The sequence below is a fragment of the Misgurnus anguillicaudatus genome, chromosome 6 (genome assembly GCF_027580225.2).
Source record: "Misgurnus anguillicaudatus chromosome 6, ASM2758022v2, whole genome shotgun sequence".
Taxonomy (NCBI): domain Eukaryota; kingdom Metazoa; phylum Chordata; class Actinopteri; order Cypriniformes; family Cobitidae; genus Misgurnus; species Misgurnus anguillicaudatus.
The window spans coordinates 21,804,587-21,826,336 of NC_073342.2; the positions used below are offsets into that span (position 1 = coordinate 21,804,587).

The 21,750-nt window shown below is 39.7% G+C and overlaps 1 protein-coding gene across 1 annotated transcript in view; it reads left to right on the forward strand.

Annotated features, from left to right (window-relative positions):
• The window catches only part of hcn4l (hyperpolarization activated cyclic nucleotide-gated potassium channel 4l), a 44,542-nt gene extending 22,975 nt beyond the window's left edge, over positions 1-21,567 (forward strand). The window contains exons 5-8 of the mRNA XM_055192412.2: positions 6,350-6,496; positions 6,590-6,830; positions 15,386-15,550; positions 15,772-21,567. Of these exons, the coding sequence (XP_055048387.2) occupies positions 6,350-6,496; positions 6,590-6,830; positions 15,386-15,550; positions 15,772-17,372 (2,154 nt within the window). The 3' untranslated portion in view covers positions 17,373-21,567. The remainder of the gene's footprint in view (positions 1-6,349; positions 6,497-6,589; positions 6,831-15,385; positions 15,551-15,771) is intronic.
• Positions 21,568-21,750: the final 183 nt, after the last annotated feature.

Sequence of the window (21,750 nt, forward strand, 5' to 3'; positions counted from 1 at the left end):
AAATAACAAGGTCATATGAGACATAGCCATATTTAACCGTATACATACTGGGAACTATATTCTCAGAAGGCGAAGCACTGTCACTTGGGCGGAGTGATTAGCACAACTCTGACCGAACTCTCTGCTCCTCACCACGGGGCTTTGAGAATATAGTTCCCAGTATGTATACGGTTAAAAGATGTCCGTCTCATATGACCTTGTTATTTGTACATGCTGTGACTATACAAATCACAATATATAAATAGGAAAATGTTGGCGTTATTTTGTCACTTATGCTTGCTGGACCCATTTACTTTCTGTCTTTGTGCTAAGCTAGGCTAGCTGTGGGTGCATCAGACAGAGTTACGAGACGTACAGAGATGAAAAAGATACGTATGGACTTATCTTACTCTGGGGGCTATGGTGAATAAGCTTAAGTCCCAAAAAGTTGGTGTGTTCCTTTAAGCTACATTGATAATGCTTTATTGACCTTGACATTAAAACTTTGCTACAGTCTCTAATATACTGCCAATGTCAAAGGCTGACATTATATTTACTGAAATAAAAGAGCAATTATTAATTAATGTAACTAATTTTGCATAGTATTTTGAGACATTTTTTTCTTAATAATTATATGTTTTTATTGACATTTTATTATTTAGCAGGTTATTTTTATCAAATCAGATATATTATCAGATAACTATTATTATTTCATTTCTTTTGTATATTTAAAGGCGCACTGTAACTTTTAGAATGATCTTTCGACAGAAATGCAAAATAATAAACATAATCAGTGGTGTATAAAGTAGAGGTCTACCCGACCCGAAATGACCCGAATCACTTCATACCCGAACCCGACGTGCATAAATAAATTTTTTTTAAAGAAAGACCCGACCCGAGACAAACCTGAGAAAATTAGACCCGAGTCCGACCCGAACTAGTGAAAATTTTTTTTTAACCCGACTGGAACCAAATGTAAACGGCACTGACGTGTGTGCATGCTGCAGACCCACGCACAACAGTCAGACAGAAAGAAACTCCGGTGGCCTTGCAACCAATTTGGCCAGCTGCTCCATTCGTTTTTACTTTGTTATCTGACGACGACACCAACGTAACCGCTAAAATGTACATTTATAATTGACAGACATGTTTGTCTCAACGAAAATGAACCTTCCGACAACCACACAACATCGCAAGCGCTCTTGGCAAACAGATGAGAGATTTGAAAAGGACATTGACGCACACAGGCGAGAGAGTTCGGGTCTTCTCGGGTCCGTTCAGAAAAAACACATTCATTTTTAAATTACCCGAGACCCGATGACGCTATTATTGTACCCGACCGTGTCCGAGGCACATGTGAAACTTTTAGACCCGAACCCGATCGGGTCTGGGGTCGGACCCTGGGGTTTTCGGATCTAAGTGGACCCTTGAAGACCTCTAGTATAAAGACCTTACATAATGAACTGTATTGTTTTTATTACCTTAGAATGAGTCGTTTTATCAACATACACAGCGGGTCCCTTACATGGCAGTCACCATTTTGCATTGCAATGTTTCTACAGTAGGCCTAGTCACTACGTTGTCTGTTTGTCCTGTGGCGGCTACCGTAGATTCTCTATGCGTTTCGAAAGGGAGGGGTGAGCTTTGGACTGAGCCATTGGTTGCAATTCGCAATCTCACTGCTAGATGCCGCTAAAAATCTACACACTGCACCTTTAATGAAGATTGTTTTCTTCGTATAAAATATTTTATCCAAATTCAAAATAATTCAAAATGAAGAAATAATTCAGGTTCGTAACAAGACAAAATTATGGATTTTTAACAATATGCTGTCCCCGAGTCAAAAACTTTGTGACCCTTGTGGGGATCAATCAGTTTTATCATGTCTGTAAATACGCTGGGAATGGTAATTGAACCGTTGTCATTTTCTATGAGGAGAAAACACAAGTGCTTTGACCTCTGCTGTGTTAAAAGATTCAAGTCAATTCAGCCCGACTGTGGTTGTCATGACAGCCAGCATTGTTGATACAGGGAGGATGTACAGTATTGATGTACAATTTCCTCTTTCTTCTTTTTCTGAAAGGATTCAATCTTTTCCTTACCGCTGCATAACACAAGACATTCTGTCAACAAAATGTTTGCATGATGGCCAACTGTTTTGTTTACGGTTTTGCAATACATGTTTGAAAAGACTGAGGAAAACCAAACAGAGAGTTAAAATAGCATTAGAGAGAGAGATAGATTCGGTTAGAGCGAGTTCAACGGGGATAAAATGCCTGAGTTGTCAATTCGTCCTGTTAACTCAACAGCCGATTTCATTACCTGCTGGCTTTAAACACTTCTATTGGATCTATTGTGTAATATATTAGATCTTCTCTTCTATAAGATCTCCTCTCAGTTTCAATGCGATTACCGGTTTCCATTTCCCGAATTTCAATGACACGGTTTTTCTGACACTATGATTCATGCTTGCCTCACGGTGGCATTTCAGCAATCGACTTCACACCCTCGCCAGTCTCGCGAGTCGAAACCTAAATGTATTGCCTGCCGCTATTTTCTTTTGTTTGAACTCATCTCTGCTAGCTTTGTCCCCTGCCCTTGAATATGATAATAGAAGAGCCACTCAAAAGGGCCGCGGCGGAGAGTCGCTGTCGCCGTTACCGAGATGTTCACAGCTGACATGGCAGGAACATTAGCATGTGGTGAAGGGCACTTTGAACCAGGGTACCATCAACAGATGGAGTTCATGAAAGTGGGAGATTGTAGGAAATGACAAGAAAGAATCATGAATGAATATCTTAACCCATAGGCAAGAATTTATTACAGTAATAATCTCACGTGTGTATCTTCTCGATATGTCATCGGCGTCTCCAAACTTAATTGAAAACTCAATAAAGTCTCCTGAGCTATAAAAGAGCAACACTTGAGCAATCTAATTTCCTCCGGCTCGTGACAGACAAAGTTTATTGAAAAGGACAGGACGGGAAGGCGGTTCGGCCAAAGGTTTTAAAGTCACGGGACCGCAGACTGACTCTGTCATTTTCGGAGACATGAATGAAATAACAAACAGACAGCACAAGTGGATCGTGGGTAAAATAAACCCTATCGATACAGTACGTCCTTCCTCGGAGTCAAAGAGACAGGCAGGGAGGGAGACAAACAGAACGACAGAGATGAATGGCGAGATGGCCGGTGATGTGAAAATACTGCAGAGGTTTGCAAATGGAGCCTGGAGCCGCACAGAAAGACCTGCCATAAATACACCTGGACGGTTACATGGAGCGGTCTGTTGTTTTGCAAGACGTTTTGTCAATATTTATTTGTCACAACTACAGGGTCTGCGGGAGTTTCGGATGTTAAGGCTTATTTACGGCTTTACAGCACACTAACCATGCCCAGAAGAAAATGTTTGCTCCTTTATGGCTTAGGAGATTTAATGGAGTTTTCAGTTTTGTTTTTATATAAGTATGAACTGATTATCAAATGTTTATCCTAAAATTGTTTTGGAGAAATATATACTTTAAGTGTCGGTTTCCCGGACAGGGTTTATCCTAGTCCTAGACTAAAATGCATGTTTGATCTGTCTTAATTTAAAAACATCTTGCATTGACATATCTTAACATATATCCAATACATAACAATACCAGTATTGTTCTTTGTAAGCCATGTTTGTTAAAACTGCATAAAATGTCATAATATAACCAGTGTTGGGGTAACGCATTAAAAGTATTGTGCATTATGTAATAATATTACTTTTCTGAAGTACAGGTAAAGTAACACATTACTTTATAAATGTACACATAAATATTTGAGTTACTTTTTTTTGGCCATATTTTCCTTTATTAGACAGTGAGGTAAGGAGAGGACAGGAAAGTACAGAGAGGAGAGAGGGGTACGGGGTCGGCAAATGACCACAAGCCGGAAAACAAAATCGGGTCGCCGAAAGTGCGAAAGCACCACATGTCGGACCGCTACCCACTACAGCATCGGCTCCGACATTACTTTTCATTTTAACTAATTTAATTTAAAAACAACATAACATACTGAATTAAACTGAACGTAGTCACACAGAATTATGCACTATATGCGTGTGCGCCTGAGCGGGAAGTTTTTAGTCCGAAACTGAGATGGCAGGCCAGAGCTTGATATTTTTGCTATGGAAATGTGCAATTTCTGAAAGCAGAACTTCTTAGTCATAAACACATGTGCAATGTCTGAACAAGATCAAGCCTCAACCGAGTAAGAAAAGGTAACGCAAACGTAACTTCTAAGTAACAGGAGGATTACTTTCCATGAAAAGTAACTAAGTCATGCAATTAGTTACTTGTTTGGAAAGTAACTAAATATTGTAATGCATTACTTTAAAAAGTAACTTTCCCCCACCCTGAATATAACTAAGGCTTAGTCCTAAATTAATCTAAACCCTGTCTGGAAAACCACCCCTAAGAGTATGGCCCTATACAATTTATGTAGATTAAATAAGTAAAATCATCTGGATTTGGGTTAATATGATGAGAAATGTTAGAGTTCATATTGAAATCTTCAATAATATTGACTTTTGATTGGAGACTTGGCAAATCTAAGTTTTTGACATAGTCGAGATCTCTTCCGAAACTCTAATGGGGACTTTTGTGAGATTCTGGGTTTTATGTGAAATATCTGAGTGAGAGGGAGACTTAAGCAAAAGTTTTCATTTACTCTTCATTTAATCTCATTGGCTATGTTTACATGCACAAAATTTTGTCAATTCGACTGAATTTAATACGATTAAAGGTTACGACAATACTGTTTACATGCACCCTAAACATTGCAATCTGATGTAAATGTTTGCTTACATGTACATTATATAGAATCCGAACCGAAAGTCTGCAATAGCGCACAGCCAGAGTTGCCAGATTCGTGTATCAAAACCATCCAAATGGACATTCAAAACTAGCCTAAAAGCACCCCAATGACTGTCCACAGCCCAAATATCAATAACTAATGAACAGAATTCTTTCATCTTTACCCCACAGGGGAAAAAACAGGTGGAAACAGTTTAAACAGTATAGCTCAAATCTAAACTTGAAAAAAGCAGAGGACTTGGCAACGCCACGCTGCGGACAGCATCTCTCATCGAGTTCACCGTTTATCTCCGAGTTGTAGAATGTTGTTCTTAAAAAGTTTTCAGATATTGGTCATGAAAACCCACTTTTTAAAAGGCACAACACTATTTTATTGCTTAAAGTAGCCTAATGTTTTAAAAGTACACATAAACGCGACATAACCCCAGTAACCTTACCTTAATAATGCGTGATGCCACTGCCCTGCTATTGCATGTTTCTGTGATGAGAATCATGTGATAAAAGAGTTTAATATAAGACGTGAACTTGGAGCACAAATGTTCTGCGCATGTGCACAATGTATTTTTGCATTCGATTGATAAAATACTACAATTCAAACGTTTACATACATACTTTTCTCCTGCGGATCGGTTCACAGAGCGGAGTACACCACCCCCTTCAATACGATCCAAATTTGGATCTGATCGTCCTCAATTGTATTGATTAAGGTGTTTACATGAAGGCTTTTCAATACGATTGAGCCATCAATACGATTACAAACGGATTATTTGGTTGCATGTAAACGTACCTACTGGGGTGGTATCCTTTCAAAAAGTACACCTTTGCACCTAAAGAGTTTATATTAGCATATAAGTACCTCAAAGGTACATATTGGTACCAAATGTATACATATCTGTACATAAATGGTACATAAGAACTTTTTAGGGTACTGCCCCAGTGAGTTTGGGACCATTTTTCTGACAGTGTAGGAGACATAAATATTTAAAAAATCTCATCTGCCATGAATCTCACCATGCCATGAATCTAAAAACAGAATACATTATTTTCTATGAATGTACGCACACCGATGGCACCATCCACTGTGACTCTGGACACTGCTCAAATCCCTGTCGCGCCACAGAGCGCCACTCACATAGTTTAACATTAAATAACATCATATTTGTCCCAAATCGTTAGCGATTAACATAGGCTGCTAACGTATAGGCCTATTAAGCATTTTGAAATAGACACTATCTGACTAAGCACGCGCTATTTAATGTGCACGTCCGGTACAGTACCTCAGAGTTGTCCTACAAGTGATGTGATGCTTCTTGTCCAGTGTGCAACCCCTTAAAGACTTGACTTCAACAATTTCCATAATTTTATTAAATTCTACTGCATAAACCCCCTAAAAAGACCCTGTCCTGGTTGTATACTTTTAAGGGTTTTGTCCTTCAGAATTTGAATATCATGAATTGTTGAAACAAACATGTATTTAAGTGCAACATCCAGGTTAATACTATTTGTCTATATTTCTATGTGTACAGTACAAACAGGTGGAGCAGTACATGTCCTTCCACAAACTTCCAGCCGACATGCGACAGAGGATCCATGACTATTATGAGCATCGCTATCAAGGCAAGATGTTTGATGAGGAGAGCATTCTGGGCGAATTGAATGAACCGCTCCGAGAGGTTAGCAGCAAAACACAAGCCAATTAATATTTAAAAGATAAGTAAAACTTAGATGTTACCTTTTCCAATGCATGTTCAACTCTTTGTTTACAGGAAATCATCAGTTTCAACTGTCGAAAGCTTGTGGCCACAATGCCCTTGTTTGCCAATGCTGATCCAAACTTTGTGACCTCCATGCTCACCAAGTTGCGTTTCGAAGTGTTCCAGCCAGGAGATTACATTATCAGAGAAGGGACGGTGGGAAAGAAGATGTATTTCATCCAACACGGCGTACTAACCGTCCTGACAAAGGGCAGCAATGAGACAAAGATCTCGGACGGTTCCTACTTTGGAGGTAAGAGAATGCTTATGTCAGCAGCGGGTTGTGGTGTCCATGATCTGATTTGGTTGTTTGATTCAGTGGGGTAAGGCGGATTGGTGTGAAACCAGTTTTCGGAAAAAGCTTTGAGCTGTTTGCATCGGACCTGATGTGTGGATTTTTTGTTGATGAAAGGAAAATATTGAATTGTTACATAAATGTCCTCTATGTGGTCTTGCAAAATGATTGAGAATCATAAGAATGTAGAATAATAAGGTACCATATCAAACAAAAATATAGATTGAGGTATCTGTCTACTTTTAAAGGCGGGGTGCACGGGTTTTGAAAAACACTTTGGAAAAGGGAGCAACTTATGCACTACTAAATGTTTTTGCGTTGCTTCATTAAACTTAGTTTAAACGTAACAATACGTTGTAACTAAATATTTACGGAAGCCTGTGTCCATGAATAACGGTTTGAATAAGATGTCAGCCAGATTAGATCACATCGATGAACTCGTAATTGATTATGAAGAGCCACATGTTTGTCAACGAGTTTTCAAGAACTGTTTTGTTTTCTGTGTATCCATCAATTAAAATAAGATTTACATTTTTTTTCTGTTTATTTTCTCCTCCATGTGTGGGATAGATATTTTCAAATAAATGTGTAATGTTTTGAGTTCGATAACGTATGCTTTTTTAACTTTCAGTTTAGGCCAGTCAAGGATGAGTTTGAAATTACGTGCTGTTCAGACTATTTCCTGTTTACCTTTTAGAAGGCTTGTGATTGGGTTAAGAAAAATAGACGTCATTCTATGCGACAACGCATTACTTTACAGAGAGCTTACAACCTACTAGCTACGTTCTGCCTTAAGAACAAATGGTGCAACCGAATAAAGTACAGAGTTAGTTATAAACTAGTTAGAAGTTACTAAGCCTCTAGTTTGGACTTTACGTCCCAGTTTAAGTAAGAACTTACGAACGACTGGTGCAACCCTACCCAGATTCTATTGGGGTAGGGGTGTATTTGTTTAGGTGATTTCAAATGTCAACATTTACTTTCAGAGATCGTGCACCCCGCCTTTAAGACATAATTTATTTGAAACAGAAAGTTTCACAAGTTCTTGACACAGACTGTAAAAAAATATGGATGTAGTGTCCCTGACGTCACAAGTAGGTTTGTGATGAGAATAATTGAAGCCCAAAGTTGGCGGAGCCTGCCGGTGCTATTTGGCAGCGGGTCACTGTGCATCACTTGCGGATAAACGAAAATGGGCAAAGAGGCGGGACATAGGTGGAGCTAAGGTGCATGGCTGCAAAAACCACTGCCGCCTAACTAGTGCCGGTAGTGACAGCAACTGCAATTCACCTGTCACTCAAGTGGCCAAGCCCTTAATTATGCAAGGCTTTTTTAAGGCTTAATGAGTTTCCAAAAATGCACCCCCTTATGCTGCATTCACACCAGCCCCGGTAGAGGCGTCAAGGGCGAGTGATTTCAATGTTAAGTCAATGTATTGACGCGCGTCTGGAAGTCTCGCGGTGCGAATGAGGTGTTTAGCGCGGCGCGGTAGACGCAAATCCGCCTCATTCGCACGTCTTAGTTTGCGCGAATGGTGTGAATTAAGCGTTGCCGCGGCAAATGAGCGAGTTGAAAAATTTAAACTTTTATCTAATTTAAAAAAAAATATTTACCAATCAGGAGCTTGCTCTAGAAGTGACGTGATTACAGGAAGCGAGCAGAGTCGCAGAATAACCTCCCATGACACGAATTTCCACGTGAATGTCTCGATGACTAGAATTTCACAAGCGGCTTTTACACATGAATGAAGCGAGTAAACTCAAACTGTTCAAGTGGCAAACTATGCGCGGTAGACACGATTCTGACGCCTCAAACGCGGCTTGTGTGAACCCACGTTTCAGAATTAGCTATATAGACCAAAAACATTTATTTCTGCTGTAAAGATGGATATTTTAAGATGGGGGTATATGGGATTGACTCCACTTTGTAGCCAGCCTCTAGTGGCGAGTCAATGAATTGCAATTTAAGTCACTTCCGTATTGGCTTCACGAGAGAAAGAAAGTTACTCCTTGCAAATCTCTTATTACAAAATTTATATATAAATTTGGCCTCGATGTAAAGTGAATGGGCTTGATCTAACTTTATATACATTTCCCAACCAAGACTTGGTTCTTGTTGGTCCACTGAAAGTGTTGATTGGGGAAGGGACTTTAAGGGGTTGTGTACACTAAAACTTTTAAACGCGTCTGAAAACGCCTGGACACCGCCGAATGCCAGCTGTTTTTCAGCTGAGTGCCTTCTTTCTTTAGCTAAGCGTTTTGGTAGCTCTGATACGTCAGCTGTGAGACGGTTGGTTGCCGTGATACTTGTCCCGCCCCTTCTCTACTGTGATTGGACGGCCGCGTGAGAACTGACATTGACAAGCGGAGCTTTTTACCCAAAGTTGAATATTTTTCAACTCTCGGTGCTCACGTTGAGCGCAGAAAAACCGCCAGGCGCCGGTTTTCAGCGCAAAAGAAAACCGCTAGCTGCTGGCTTATTTGAAAAACGCAGAGCTTCCATTGGAAACAATTGAAAACATGCGGCCAGCCCCGGGCGTAAAAGTTTTGGTGTGCCCAACCCCTAATTCTACAATGTATTTAATTGGAAGAATATCTATCTAGTGCAGTATGAGTCATCAACATTTCGGTTCATTTTCACAAAAACATTTTATGTATGCGTTTATTAATTATTATTCTCATCATGTCTTTCTTGATTTTTGCTATTAATATGATGATCATTTCGAAGCATTGCTTGGTATCTGGCAGATTTATTGAAAGCTTCATGTTGATGAATTTGTACTTTAGTTGCAGATCGCTAACTTCGAGGGGAAACATGTTGTTCTTATTAGTGAGGTTTAATATGCTTAACGTTCAGGCTGGTACCACCATGTTCCTTACTGTTATCGTCTGGTTCTCCTGGGGAACCGAATCAGTGAACGGGGCTCGCTTCAGGAGCCTGGGGAAATTCCTCGTTCAACAAGTTAACCATTCATGAAATTAATTTCCTTCAACTCGTTCAAACAAAAGATTGAGGAAGTATGGAAAGATAACAGTTTGAGTTAAGTCATCAAAAGTGGATGGCTTGGATTTATATTTCTTTTGTACTTTTTGACGCAAAGCCATCATTTTCACTCGATGTTCATAATACTAAAGGCCTTTAAAATGACAACAAATCATTTATATGCAATATAATTTACGTTGTATGCAAATGTTAGATTTGCCAAACACATAATCATTCTTTTTTTCTAAGGAAAATGGGGGCGATGCAAATATTTTGAACGAAATTATATAACCATCTGCTCTCTGAATGCAAGCTAGCCCTATTGTAAACTCGATTACAGTCTTCTGTGTGGTTCTGGGATAGCAACTGAGCAGTCTGTGTGCTATCAGTACACTGCAGATTTACTCAAGCAAAAAGTATCATATTTTTCAAAAACCCTTTTCCTTCTGCCCAGGCTCGTTTGAGGTCATTACATGTTCAACAAGCCGCTTGTAATCTCTTTTTATAAACCCTGTGCAAAAGTACAGAAAAGAAGAGCTGTTTGGATTCTGGCTTAGTGCAGAGCTCACCTAGTCTCCATATGTCATCCATTCTCTCTTGGTAATCTTAACTGGCTTTGTTCGATATGGATTCGATGTGGAACACTAGGAAGCTGCATACTGCATATGAATACAAACACAAAGTGACCTAGTCGATTTAAGCTATATGCATTTTTAACAGTATTGTGTCTCTGGGAATTTAACCCATCACATTGCTGTATTGTCCTTGAGTTGCTTTTGTAAGTGTCTCAAAATATGTTTGAATACTGCAGTATGTGGTATTTTTACATTAGGCACCATGTTATTTATGTGTCTTCTTGATTCTTATTCTCCTTATTCCTCTTTTTCGTTGTTCTTGCTCTGTTTCTCCATTCGTCCCCACCCTTCGCTTCACCTTTCTCAACCCGAGAATGCACGTGTGATATATGATGGAGTTGCTTTTGGAGGCACGTTGTTTATGACTCTGGCCCTGATGACTAGACACAAAGATAGAGAAGCAAACCAGACTGGGATTACTTTCTGTGTTACACGAACAACACCACTGAATTTTTCCTCATGTTGTTTTCCTCAGGCTTTTTTCACCCCCTGTATTCTTAAAGGAATAGTCTACTCATTTTCAGTATTAAAGTGTGTTGTTGCCTTGGCTGGGAATTGTTGATGCATCCCTCTATCATCTGTGTGCGTGCACATAGGCGCTGGAGCGCGCTGCGACGCTTCGATAGCATTTAGCTTAGCCCCATTCATTCAATGGTACCATTTAGAGATAAAGTTAGAAGTGACCAAACACATCAACGTTTTCCTATTTAAGACGAGTAGTTATACGAGCAAGTTTGGTGGTACAAAATAAAACGTAGCGCTTTTCTAAGCGGATTTAAAAGAGTAACTATATTTTATGGCGTAATAGCACTTTTGGGAGTACTTCGACTCGGCGCAGTAACACCCTCCCTCTCCCATTATGAGAGGGAGAAGGGGAGCGGACTTTTCAGGCAAGTCAAAGTACTCCCAAAAGTGCTATTACGCCATACAATATAGTTCCTCTTTCAAATCCGCCCAGAAAAGCGCTACGTTTTATTTTGTACCACCAAACTTGCTCGTATAACTACTCGTTTTAAATAGGAAAAACGTTGATGTGTTTGGTCACTTCTAACTTTATCTCTAAATGGTACCATTGAATGAATGGGGCTAAGCTAAATACTATTGAAGCGTCGCAGCGCGCTCCAGCGCTTACGTGCACGCACACAGATGACAGAGGGATGTATCAACAATTCTTCGTTAAGGTAATAACATATTTTAATATTGAAAATGAGTAGACTATTCCTTTAATCTTCGGTGTGCGCTTAAAGATCACCTATTACATTGCTAAAAACAACTCCATATTGCTCCATAAATCCCTGCCTTCCTCAAACGCTCTGATTTTGTACAAAGCTCATCGTTCTGAAAAGCGCTGTGTCCTCGATTGGCCAGCTAATCTGTACGTTGTGATCGGCCTGAATACCTCTGACGTCAGCCGGAAATGTAGCGCTCCTTAGCATGTTTTGAAGATTAGCTCACAATGCGATGCTGACAGGAGTTAAAATCGTCTTTATTACCTTATCAATACGAGGTGAATCTGATCCAAAAAATGCAGATTACCAAATTGATCGATCACCTTTGCCAGTGCGGTTTGAGCAGGACGTAACATATTGGTAAAGTAAGAATTACTAAAACATTAAAACTATGTCTGCATTTGTGATCGTAGAAACGACATACAATAAGCACTACTTTGCTCTTCTCAAAAGTGGAATTTGAATTATGGTTTAGTCAGTGGTATATTCCTTAAATATGAAAACATATACTATTCACAGGCTGTATTTCAGAAGTGGGAGGAATTAGGACAATGACCGTCGTGTCTACGGCAACCGGCACAGGAAGTAAACTGTTGCCTACAATCTGCGTGTTTGTTGTAGTCCAAGAAAAGAGATTTACGTTGAAAATCATCGTTTACTTTGGAATTTGTACCTTTTGCATATCGTTAATGCGTATGTACTTATACACACTTACACACCAGAGGAAATGTAAAATCGTGATTCGGATAATTGGTGCTCTTAAAGACCAATTACCAATGCAACACAAAGCAAACCTTCATCAAATTTTGTTAATAACCTGTAAGGTCTTTTGTACCTATTACCTGACAGATATTACTGTCCTGGGAAATTAAAGTCGTCATGACATTGAAATTAAAAACTATTTTTATAGGAATATTGTGGTATTTTTTTATAAATGACTTGTGATCTGTAAGCTTCATTATTTTTTTGTAACAACCTCTCTTTACTTCCTGTCATGAGGAATGGCGCAAGTGTGTGGGCCCGAGAAAAGATAGCAGCAATTAGCAACATGACCCGATCGGTTCTCGTTGGACGAAATCAATTCCCGCCCTACGTCACGACAGGAAAATAAGACAATCGCTACTTTCATTTCATGACAACTTTTATCTGTCCTCTATGACAACCCTAAAATGCCTAAACAGCCTGACGAGTAGGCTGAAAAAAGTCTGTGATTCAGTTCATTTCAAATCACAAAACAAGTTTCGATTACAGTCTACATTTGCTGCTTGCTGTTACTAGTCAAATGTATTGGATAAAACAAGTAAGCGCAAGATTAATAATCAATATTTCTGGTTTCATGAATACATTATTAGGTTTGGCTGTACAATTTGAATAACGGTGGTTACATCTCACACACTTAAGCCGCCTTTCCAATGTACTCGACATTCAGACACGACTCTCGGAGTTCGCCCCCTAGTGGCAGTCGTAAGAGCCTTCAATCAGTATTCACCATAGTGGAATAAATAAATGAATGCAAATTAATAAAACCATAAACAGCTATGCATATATGACAAAGACAAGATTAAAAATAATAACATATACATATGAAATTAATAATGTATTACTTATCAGTAATGTTTTTGTTAAAGGATTCAAGTGTTACTGATGAAGTTAAACAAAAAAGGATGAATAATTTTCACCTCGCACAACATGTGTTTTGATTGGAATACACTTAAATACATCATTTCCGGTAGGCGTATCACATGCGGTGTAGTCGCACAGGTCCATTTTTTTTCTAATCCAACACTCAAAGCAGATCCAAAAATTAGGCATCCGCAGATGGTCGGCACCTCACACAGTCCCTTTGCGATTCTCAATAGGGACTGAATGACTTGTGGTTTATCGGCCTACGTTGGTCATTTTAGGTGGAAAGGCGGCTTTATTTCCTCAGTGCTGAAAGTCTTATGAGCTAGTGTGTGAACTTTTGGGAAAACAGTATAACAGTATTATTTCTTAGGTGTGAGAATGTGATACAGACAGGGAACCTCAATTACCACATTAGTGTTGCAGTCTCATGTGCCCGCCTGCTTGTCTGTCACTTAGAAATTTCCTCTGTGCTTCAAATAGTGGTTTACACTGTCATCCGACCAGACAGATGATAGCCGAGTACAAGTATAAGCTGTCAAAGTGGTATTTTAATACCAACTGGGTGCGAAGAAGCCCGTTCAAAAAATGCAGCCTCGACAGTATAGCTGTAAAGTCATTGCATTTACAACAAAGATATTTAATAATTCATGATTCCCACTATTGTGAATTTTTTCACATATCAAAGGGGTCATGACATGTTTCTTTATATCATTGTATTATGTTCTCTGATGTGCATTTATAATATAACAAGTTTTTGCCGAAAAACATACAAATTTAAGTAATTTATGACCTTTTTCCACCCTGTTTTTCATCCTCTGATTTGCGTGTTTCCCTTTAAGAGCATTTGGCCTTGCTTAGTGTCCACTTCTATGATTGACAGCCTACATGCTTCGGCTACTACATAGTTTCACTACAAATACAGCTTCTCAAATTGTCTTTTTGAGCACATTGTGATAGCCAAAAGAATAGAAAAAAAACTTACAACAATGACAGTACATCCGTTAAAAAATAAACAATCCATTTGTCTCTGACCTCAGGATCCTTCTGAAGCCATGCAAAGATGCTTGTTTTCCAAAGCCAGCAACAAGCGCAGTATTTGTCTGACATCAAAATATTACTGTTATTACAATCTTATCATGATTGTAAACAACTACTCCTTTAGATCCATTTGTGTTGCTGCTCTGACTGAAGTTTAGTCACTGAACGCCAGTGGGCGGAGCCAACGATACGATGATGTGCTGTGTCTTTCTCTGGGACAGAGAAGGGGAAGGCTGGAGACCTGGAGCAGGCAGGTCATATGAAAATTAATATATCTATATGTACGTAACTAATCCAGCCATTTTTCATTCGTTTTTTTCCGGAGAACGATTACTTGAATGCTTTCGTTATGGATACGGAGGGCGTTATAAACTGAAACTTATAAACCTTGCAGGATGTATTAATCATACTAAGACCTGTAATATGTCAATATATCAAAGCAAAACTGATGATGTCATGACCCCTTTAACAGTGTTGGAGTGCTCTAAACTTGCCAAGAACCATTTTTACATTCATGCATGTACTCAATACAGTGAGTGTAAAAAGTACTTGGACACTTAAGCCACACTTAAAAATGTATGAATATCTGAATATAAAATTGTATTTATTATAGGAAGTATATCACAGACATCAAAAAGAAATTGTTAGGTTTTGAATGATAAAACAATACGTGTGCCCACTTAAATTTGTTAAATGTTAGTGGAACATGTCCATGTGATGAACTACTTGAGGAAGAAGTGATGTAATACAGTACATCCCCTACAAATGACCTTGACAACAGTTAGTTAAAAAGTGACTCATAGAAGCTCATGAAGTTGACGTCATTTCTACAAGGGCTGTCATTGTTTAAAAAAGAAAATCCCAACTCCTTTGAAATTTTGAATCTAATTTGAAATGTGCCTGAAGTGTCCAAATACTTTTGGGGCCAATGTACTTCAATAATTGTGGGATTAAAATTTCTGCTTCTAGTTTTCTGGTGGCTCATATTGTTAAATCTCTGCAGAGATCTGCTTGCTGACTCGAGGTAGAAGAACAGCCAGTGTCAGAGCGGATACATACTGTCGTCTTTACTCACTCTCTGTGGACCATTTCAACGAGGTGTTGGAGGAGTACCCTATGATGCGACGCGCCTTTGAGACTGTGGCTCTCGATCGCCTTGACCGCATAGGTGAGAGCTGTCAATTTATCACAGCTGTTCTGAGATGCCTATGAAGAGAGCTAATAACTTGTAATGAAATTTTCTCAGTTTAACGTAAACATAAATTGCCATTAGCAAACCGTTTTTATCCATATTGTGACAAAGTGGAAGTTCACAATACTTAGTAAACATGATTTTTTTACATTATTAAGTTTGTTATTCATGCTTGGTCTTCTCTTTTGTTCCTAAAGGAAAGAGGAACTCTGTGCTCCAGCACAAGGTCCAGCGAGATCTGAATTCCGGAGTGCTGAACTACCAAGAGAACGAGATCATCCAGCAGATCGTGCAGCATGATAGGGACATGGCTCATTGTGCCCACCTGATGCAAACACCTCCCCCAGTTCCTCATCCTGCACCCACGCCATCCCACACTCCCGTCATCTGGGCGCCTCTTATCCAAGCTCCTCTACAAGCTGCTGCAGCTACTACTTCGGTCGCCATTGCCCTGACTCGCCACCCTCATTTGCCTCATACCCTGTTCCGGCCCCCTGTCCCACTGCTTGGTTCTTTGAAGGACCAGCCAGGATTTGTAAAACGGTTTTCAACGGCTCTGTCGGGTGCTGCTGCATTTGGTGGCTCCTCATCAGCTAGCTCACAGTTGAGCTCTTGTTTAGAGACCCCGATTTTGGACACACTCAGGACCGAGAGATCATCTACCTCCACCCCTCAACCACCGTCCTCTAGCTCTCTGCCATCAACTATCACAACAACTATTACTACCACCACCTCCAGCATCACAGAGTCTTCCATTAACCCCTATAGATCCTTTGCCTCCCAGGGGTCCAAAGAGTTTAGTGTTGCCCAGCTTCATTCTCAGCCACCTCAGTTTCCTCAGGCCTCCTTTCCCAGCATTGCTGCATCCCTTCCTCGGTTCTTCCAAAAAGGAGCAGTTGGAAGAGAGGCTGTCCAGCTTCAAATTCCTCCAGTCTCTACCCTTACCCCTTTGATAGCACACTCAGTGAGTCCCATACTGACCCAGCTGCATTCGGCTCAGCCTAATCCTCAACCAACAAAACCCAGTCAGGACATACTGACCCAGCTGCATTCGGCTCAACATAATCCTCAACCAACAAAACCCAGTCAGGACTTAAATAAACTTACCAGGACAGCTTCCCAGTCTCCTGTAATGGAGTCCCCTGTCTGCTCCAAGAGCATCTTAGAACAAGTCCCAATTGTCCAATACCAGGACCCTCATGTTGGTCTACAGCCAGATGTTTTCTCCCAGTTTTCCCAAGAACCATCTGCTCTTGCTTCCTTAGCACAGTATGGATCAGGAAATGCATCACCATGTAGCACTCCTTCTGCTTGGAGCCCCACATGCCAGAGTCCTACAGTGGAGAAGATGAGGATGTCAATGCATAGTCATCCTGCTAGCATCTCCGGATCTCAAAGCTCGCTCCTAACCCCTCAGACACTATTTCCACCACCATCCCAACCTAGAGAAAGGGGTGGATCACTGGTTGATCTACCTTCCCAGGATTTTAGCATCATTTCTATGTCTCTCCCAACCCCAAGACCACCTGAAAAATCTAAGCTGGTTGGACAAGAATCACAACCACCAGACTTATCCCAGCCTAGAGGATTAGCTTCAGGTTTTTCACCTCTACCATCGCCCCCCACCCTTATCAAACCATTTAGCTCAATACCTGGTCATGTTGTCCTATCAAGACAAACTTCAAAGTTGTCCATTGCTCAGACTGGGTCCTCGGGTGGATCACCATCCCATTTGTCTAGTGATAGGTCCACCCCTGGGACACCAACTTTGCACCCAAAGCTCCCATCGAACTTGTGAGAATGGGCTACACCCTCCTATAATGAGTGACCTAGGTTGTTTTTAATAGCCGGAATTAACCATCAAAAACGTATGTTTTACACTGAAGGAGGAGGGTGTATGTTGGTCTACTTGGACTACTTGGTCTACAATGACTATTCCCTATTTGTTAAGCCAAAAGAAAGAACGGACTAACAAGACTGAGCAAAGAATAAAAATGTGACTTAAAATTGTCTTCCAAGTTCTGTCATTCATTTTTGCAATATTATTGTCTAATGAAAAGACTGTATAGGGATATGCAACTTACAACTTCCCAAAAAACAAAAACTAACAAAAACAAAACAGTTTCTTCAGAGTAATAATTCTAAGAAGCGTGTGTTTGTTTGTGAATTTGTGAGCATTTGAGTGATTGCTTGTTATCGTCATATTATTATAGTATGCTCTTTTTAAAGGAGGGAAATGTGATGGGTCAAAGCTACATTCATCAGTCTAGCATCATCTGTCATTGTAAAAGAACACATCGTACTGGTCTTTTCAAGCAGGTGGCACAGATACACACACAAACATACACAGATTTATACACATGCACAAACAAACCCCGCCCCTCAGCATTCCAGTTACCTAAATCTAGTATTTTCTTTTCACTAGACCTTGACCCCATACATACCTCCTTATTGATGAAGAGGTACTGCTTAGTCTATCTATGGCCTTTCCTGTTATACTGCCTTAGCATCTGAACACCAGGGAATAACATCCTCACTTCCACAACAGAACAGAGAACATTAAGAATGTTTTCCAATCATTTTGTATGCGCTTTATATGTAAATTTGTGCAGTACTTAAGCAATAAAATGGTATGCTTGGTTTTGTACGTGCACAAAAGGTTGATCTGAAAAATGGCAGATATCTTCCTGTCAAACAAAGGTTAATGGATGATTGTGAGAATGGCAACGACACTACTATGACGCAGTTATTTAAAAAGCCCACTGCATTTACCAAAGCTTACTAGTTAAGAACTGTAATAACAAAGTTACATTTAATTCTGCTTTGTATGTTTTAAAAGGTGCAATGTGTACATTTTAGGAGGTTCTATTGACTGAAATGCAATATAATATACACAACTATTTGTTTACCTTACCTAATCAACCATTGTGTTTTTATTAAATTTGTCTTCTCTAAGCGTTTCGAAAGAGGGGGTGAGCTGTGGACTGAGGGCGCACTTACACTATCCAAACCATACTGCGCCCGGGTGCGTTTGACCCCCAAAGCCTGGTTCGTTTGACTAGTCACTAGTGTGATCGCTGTGTACCTTGCCCGGGCACGTTTTGGTTAATCATGCCATGGCCGGCTTGCCAAGGTGAGCTTGAAGCTGGTTCACTTGGGCTCAGGCACTCACCTTCATCTGCCTTCGTAAAACCTTTTGATGCATGCAGCAGGGTTACATGAATGTTTAAGCTGCACACGTGACAGATCAACTAAGCAATTGAGAGGGCTGTGTGTCATCGTGCATCAAATGACTCAAAATAAAAAACATAAACTTAACTTTACGATAGGCTCCAGTGTTAAGAGAGTGCTTTACTTCCCGTTTTTTTCTAAACAATCGCATCCTAATGACAAAAGCGTGCCCAGGCTCGGATAGCTCAAAGTACAGTGTGAGTGCGTGCCTTTGGGGGAGTTGGGAGGGGGGACAATTGCACTGGGGCACAGTTTGGTTGGTTTAAGGGCTCATTATAGTTGTGCGTAGGTCCTACGGTGTAGTCGCGACGGCGTAGGTTCCACGGTGGTTTTCATTTATACTTTTGCGTCATCGTCGACGTGCAAACACATGCGCAGACCGCTGGTAGGCAGTATCCACGAGTGTAACCACAGTAGCAATGCGACCACAAAGAAGAAGAAGTTTGGCAAGTTAACCCACAAACGAAGAAGAAACAGCAACTTCTTGTGTATGATTTGAGAAGACGAGTAATGATGGAAGTAAATAAACAGCGACTTTTATTGCAGTTTGAGTTAAATCTCTCCTTAACTTGGCCCATCTTTGTTTTCACCATCGCAAACGGAAATACCTATGACGCAGGTTTTGTTACCTGACGGGAGGGGTTCTGGTGGACCAAACACAGCGCTTGCGGTCCGCGTAGAACTGATGCGTTGTTAAACAATTTGCGAGGTGCACATCAGGCTAGCAGAGCTACGCACAGGCTACGGATAACCTACGGCGTAAAGTTTACGCACAACTATAAATCAGGCTTTAGCCCTAATGTGAGTGCGCCCTGAGCCATTGGTTGCAATTCGCAACCTCACCACTAGATGCCGCTAAAATCTACACAGTGCACCTAATTTACGTTTTACATCTGTTTAGACACTCTAAAATGCACATTTTCTCAAATGCTGTATGCCTATACCCCACAATTTGCATGAGGTTGTATATGCTTTCTGGTTGTGCAATATCTGTTTTGTTTATTATGTATTATAATTTATATCTGTAAAACTAAAGGGTTTTGAGCATTCAAGGTGCATTACAGCAATTAACGAACAAAACACTGAAATGTAATCATTTGGTACAGACTACCAACAAGACAACTCTCTTTTTTTTAAACAATATTTTAGGTAGCACCTGCTATGATATGCCATATGTGGCCGTTGATAAAAGGAAGATATATTTTTCTAAGTGTCCTTCCTTTAAGTAAAGCTTACATAGGTAGATAATGAAAATCCCCTTCCTTGTCCCAGGTTATTATAAATACAGTATAATTTATATGATTTTATAATACATGTGTATGTATACATTTATTTATTGTGTATGTGTATGTGTTTATTTGTTTTGTTAATCTATGTATTCATAATTTAATCTATATACTCATTACATTATTTTAAATCCTGTTCCATCCTTGCAATATGCATTTCATTATCATATCTTTATTTTCAATTTCAGACCCCAATTTCTAATATTGTTCCCTGCACTGGTAAAATTGCACGCAAAATGCAAATGAGAATGGGATGTGTAACAAATCAAAGACATTTTTGTTGGTATTGCAGACCACATGATGCATTACACTGTAATATTTCTTTGTCAGCTCTGTGCGCGTGTGCGCATGTAATGGGCATTTATGTTGTAGCATTTTATGATATTCTTTGTTTGCCGTAGCCAAAGTGAGGTATCATATGATTGTTATACAGTAGCATTTTTATCGCACTAACAGCCTGGATTCATAAAGAGGTGGTTGAGTATTGTTGACCAGTGACATCACAAAGGATTATGTAGCTCACTGTTTTTGCATCTCAAGAATTGAACAAAAAAAATACGTATTATGGTAAATGTATGGCAAGAACTGTGTGCCGTATCCATAATGGACATAGATCCGATCTATACAAAAATAATTGTTCTTCCATCACAGCCAGCTTACTATATACCCCTCAAGATTATTCATGCTGTATCTTTCCCTAAGTGGAACGAGTATTTCTGTTTCTTTTCATTTTGTTTTGTTACTGGGTGACCAAGCCTGCCATGTTTGATCATTGTTTCACTGTATCATGATTATAATAATGATATAATTATGGTAACTATGTAATATGACTAACATGCTTCAAAATTAAAATATAATGACAAAATATAACGTTCCTCACGAATACTGAATAATCACATATGTATGAACCTTTGCGAGTATATGATATTATGTTAATCAATGAATAATTGTACAAAATTGTATTAAAATTTTATTGTTTGCTTTTGTTATTATGTCCATTCATTCTTTATCTCCTTATCTGGGAAATTGTATTATTTTATATTAACGTTAGTATTTTTAGCATTCATACATCATCCCTCACGACCACATGGCTTCTGTACAGGCAAAGAGAAAAAAATGGCAAGGTCGTGTCCTTGAAAAACCAATGCACTGTTCTCTCGGTTATTGAGCCTAGTCTCCAGTGCTTGTCACCTGATGTTCCTCCTGTGGGAGACCGAGATTGCATCGCCCACTTCCACAGACAGTAGTAGTGTGGATCAATCACCTACTGTCATACTCTCCATCCCCCACTACTAAGCTTATTAACTGACACACAGGACTGTTTAACCTCAGAAGCATCCAGTCAGTGTCATTTACATAACATTAAACATAAGGTGTATCCTACATTTGACAGACGCTTTTATCCTTACAGTGCATGGCAAGGTAGGCCTATACATTTTTATCGGTTTGTGTTCATTGGGGTTCGAACCCAGACTTTTGCGTTGCTAACAACACAATACCAGTTGAGTTGAGTTACATAACATTATTAGGTGCTCACCGTAAAGTACTGCACTTTGTAGTGTGGAACCAACTCTTGTAGAAATCGTTGATGGATTGTTACGCGTTTAACGCAAACCAAACGCTGATTGATCCACAATTCGACGATGTTTAGGATAACTC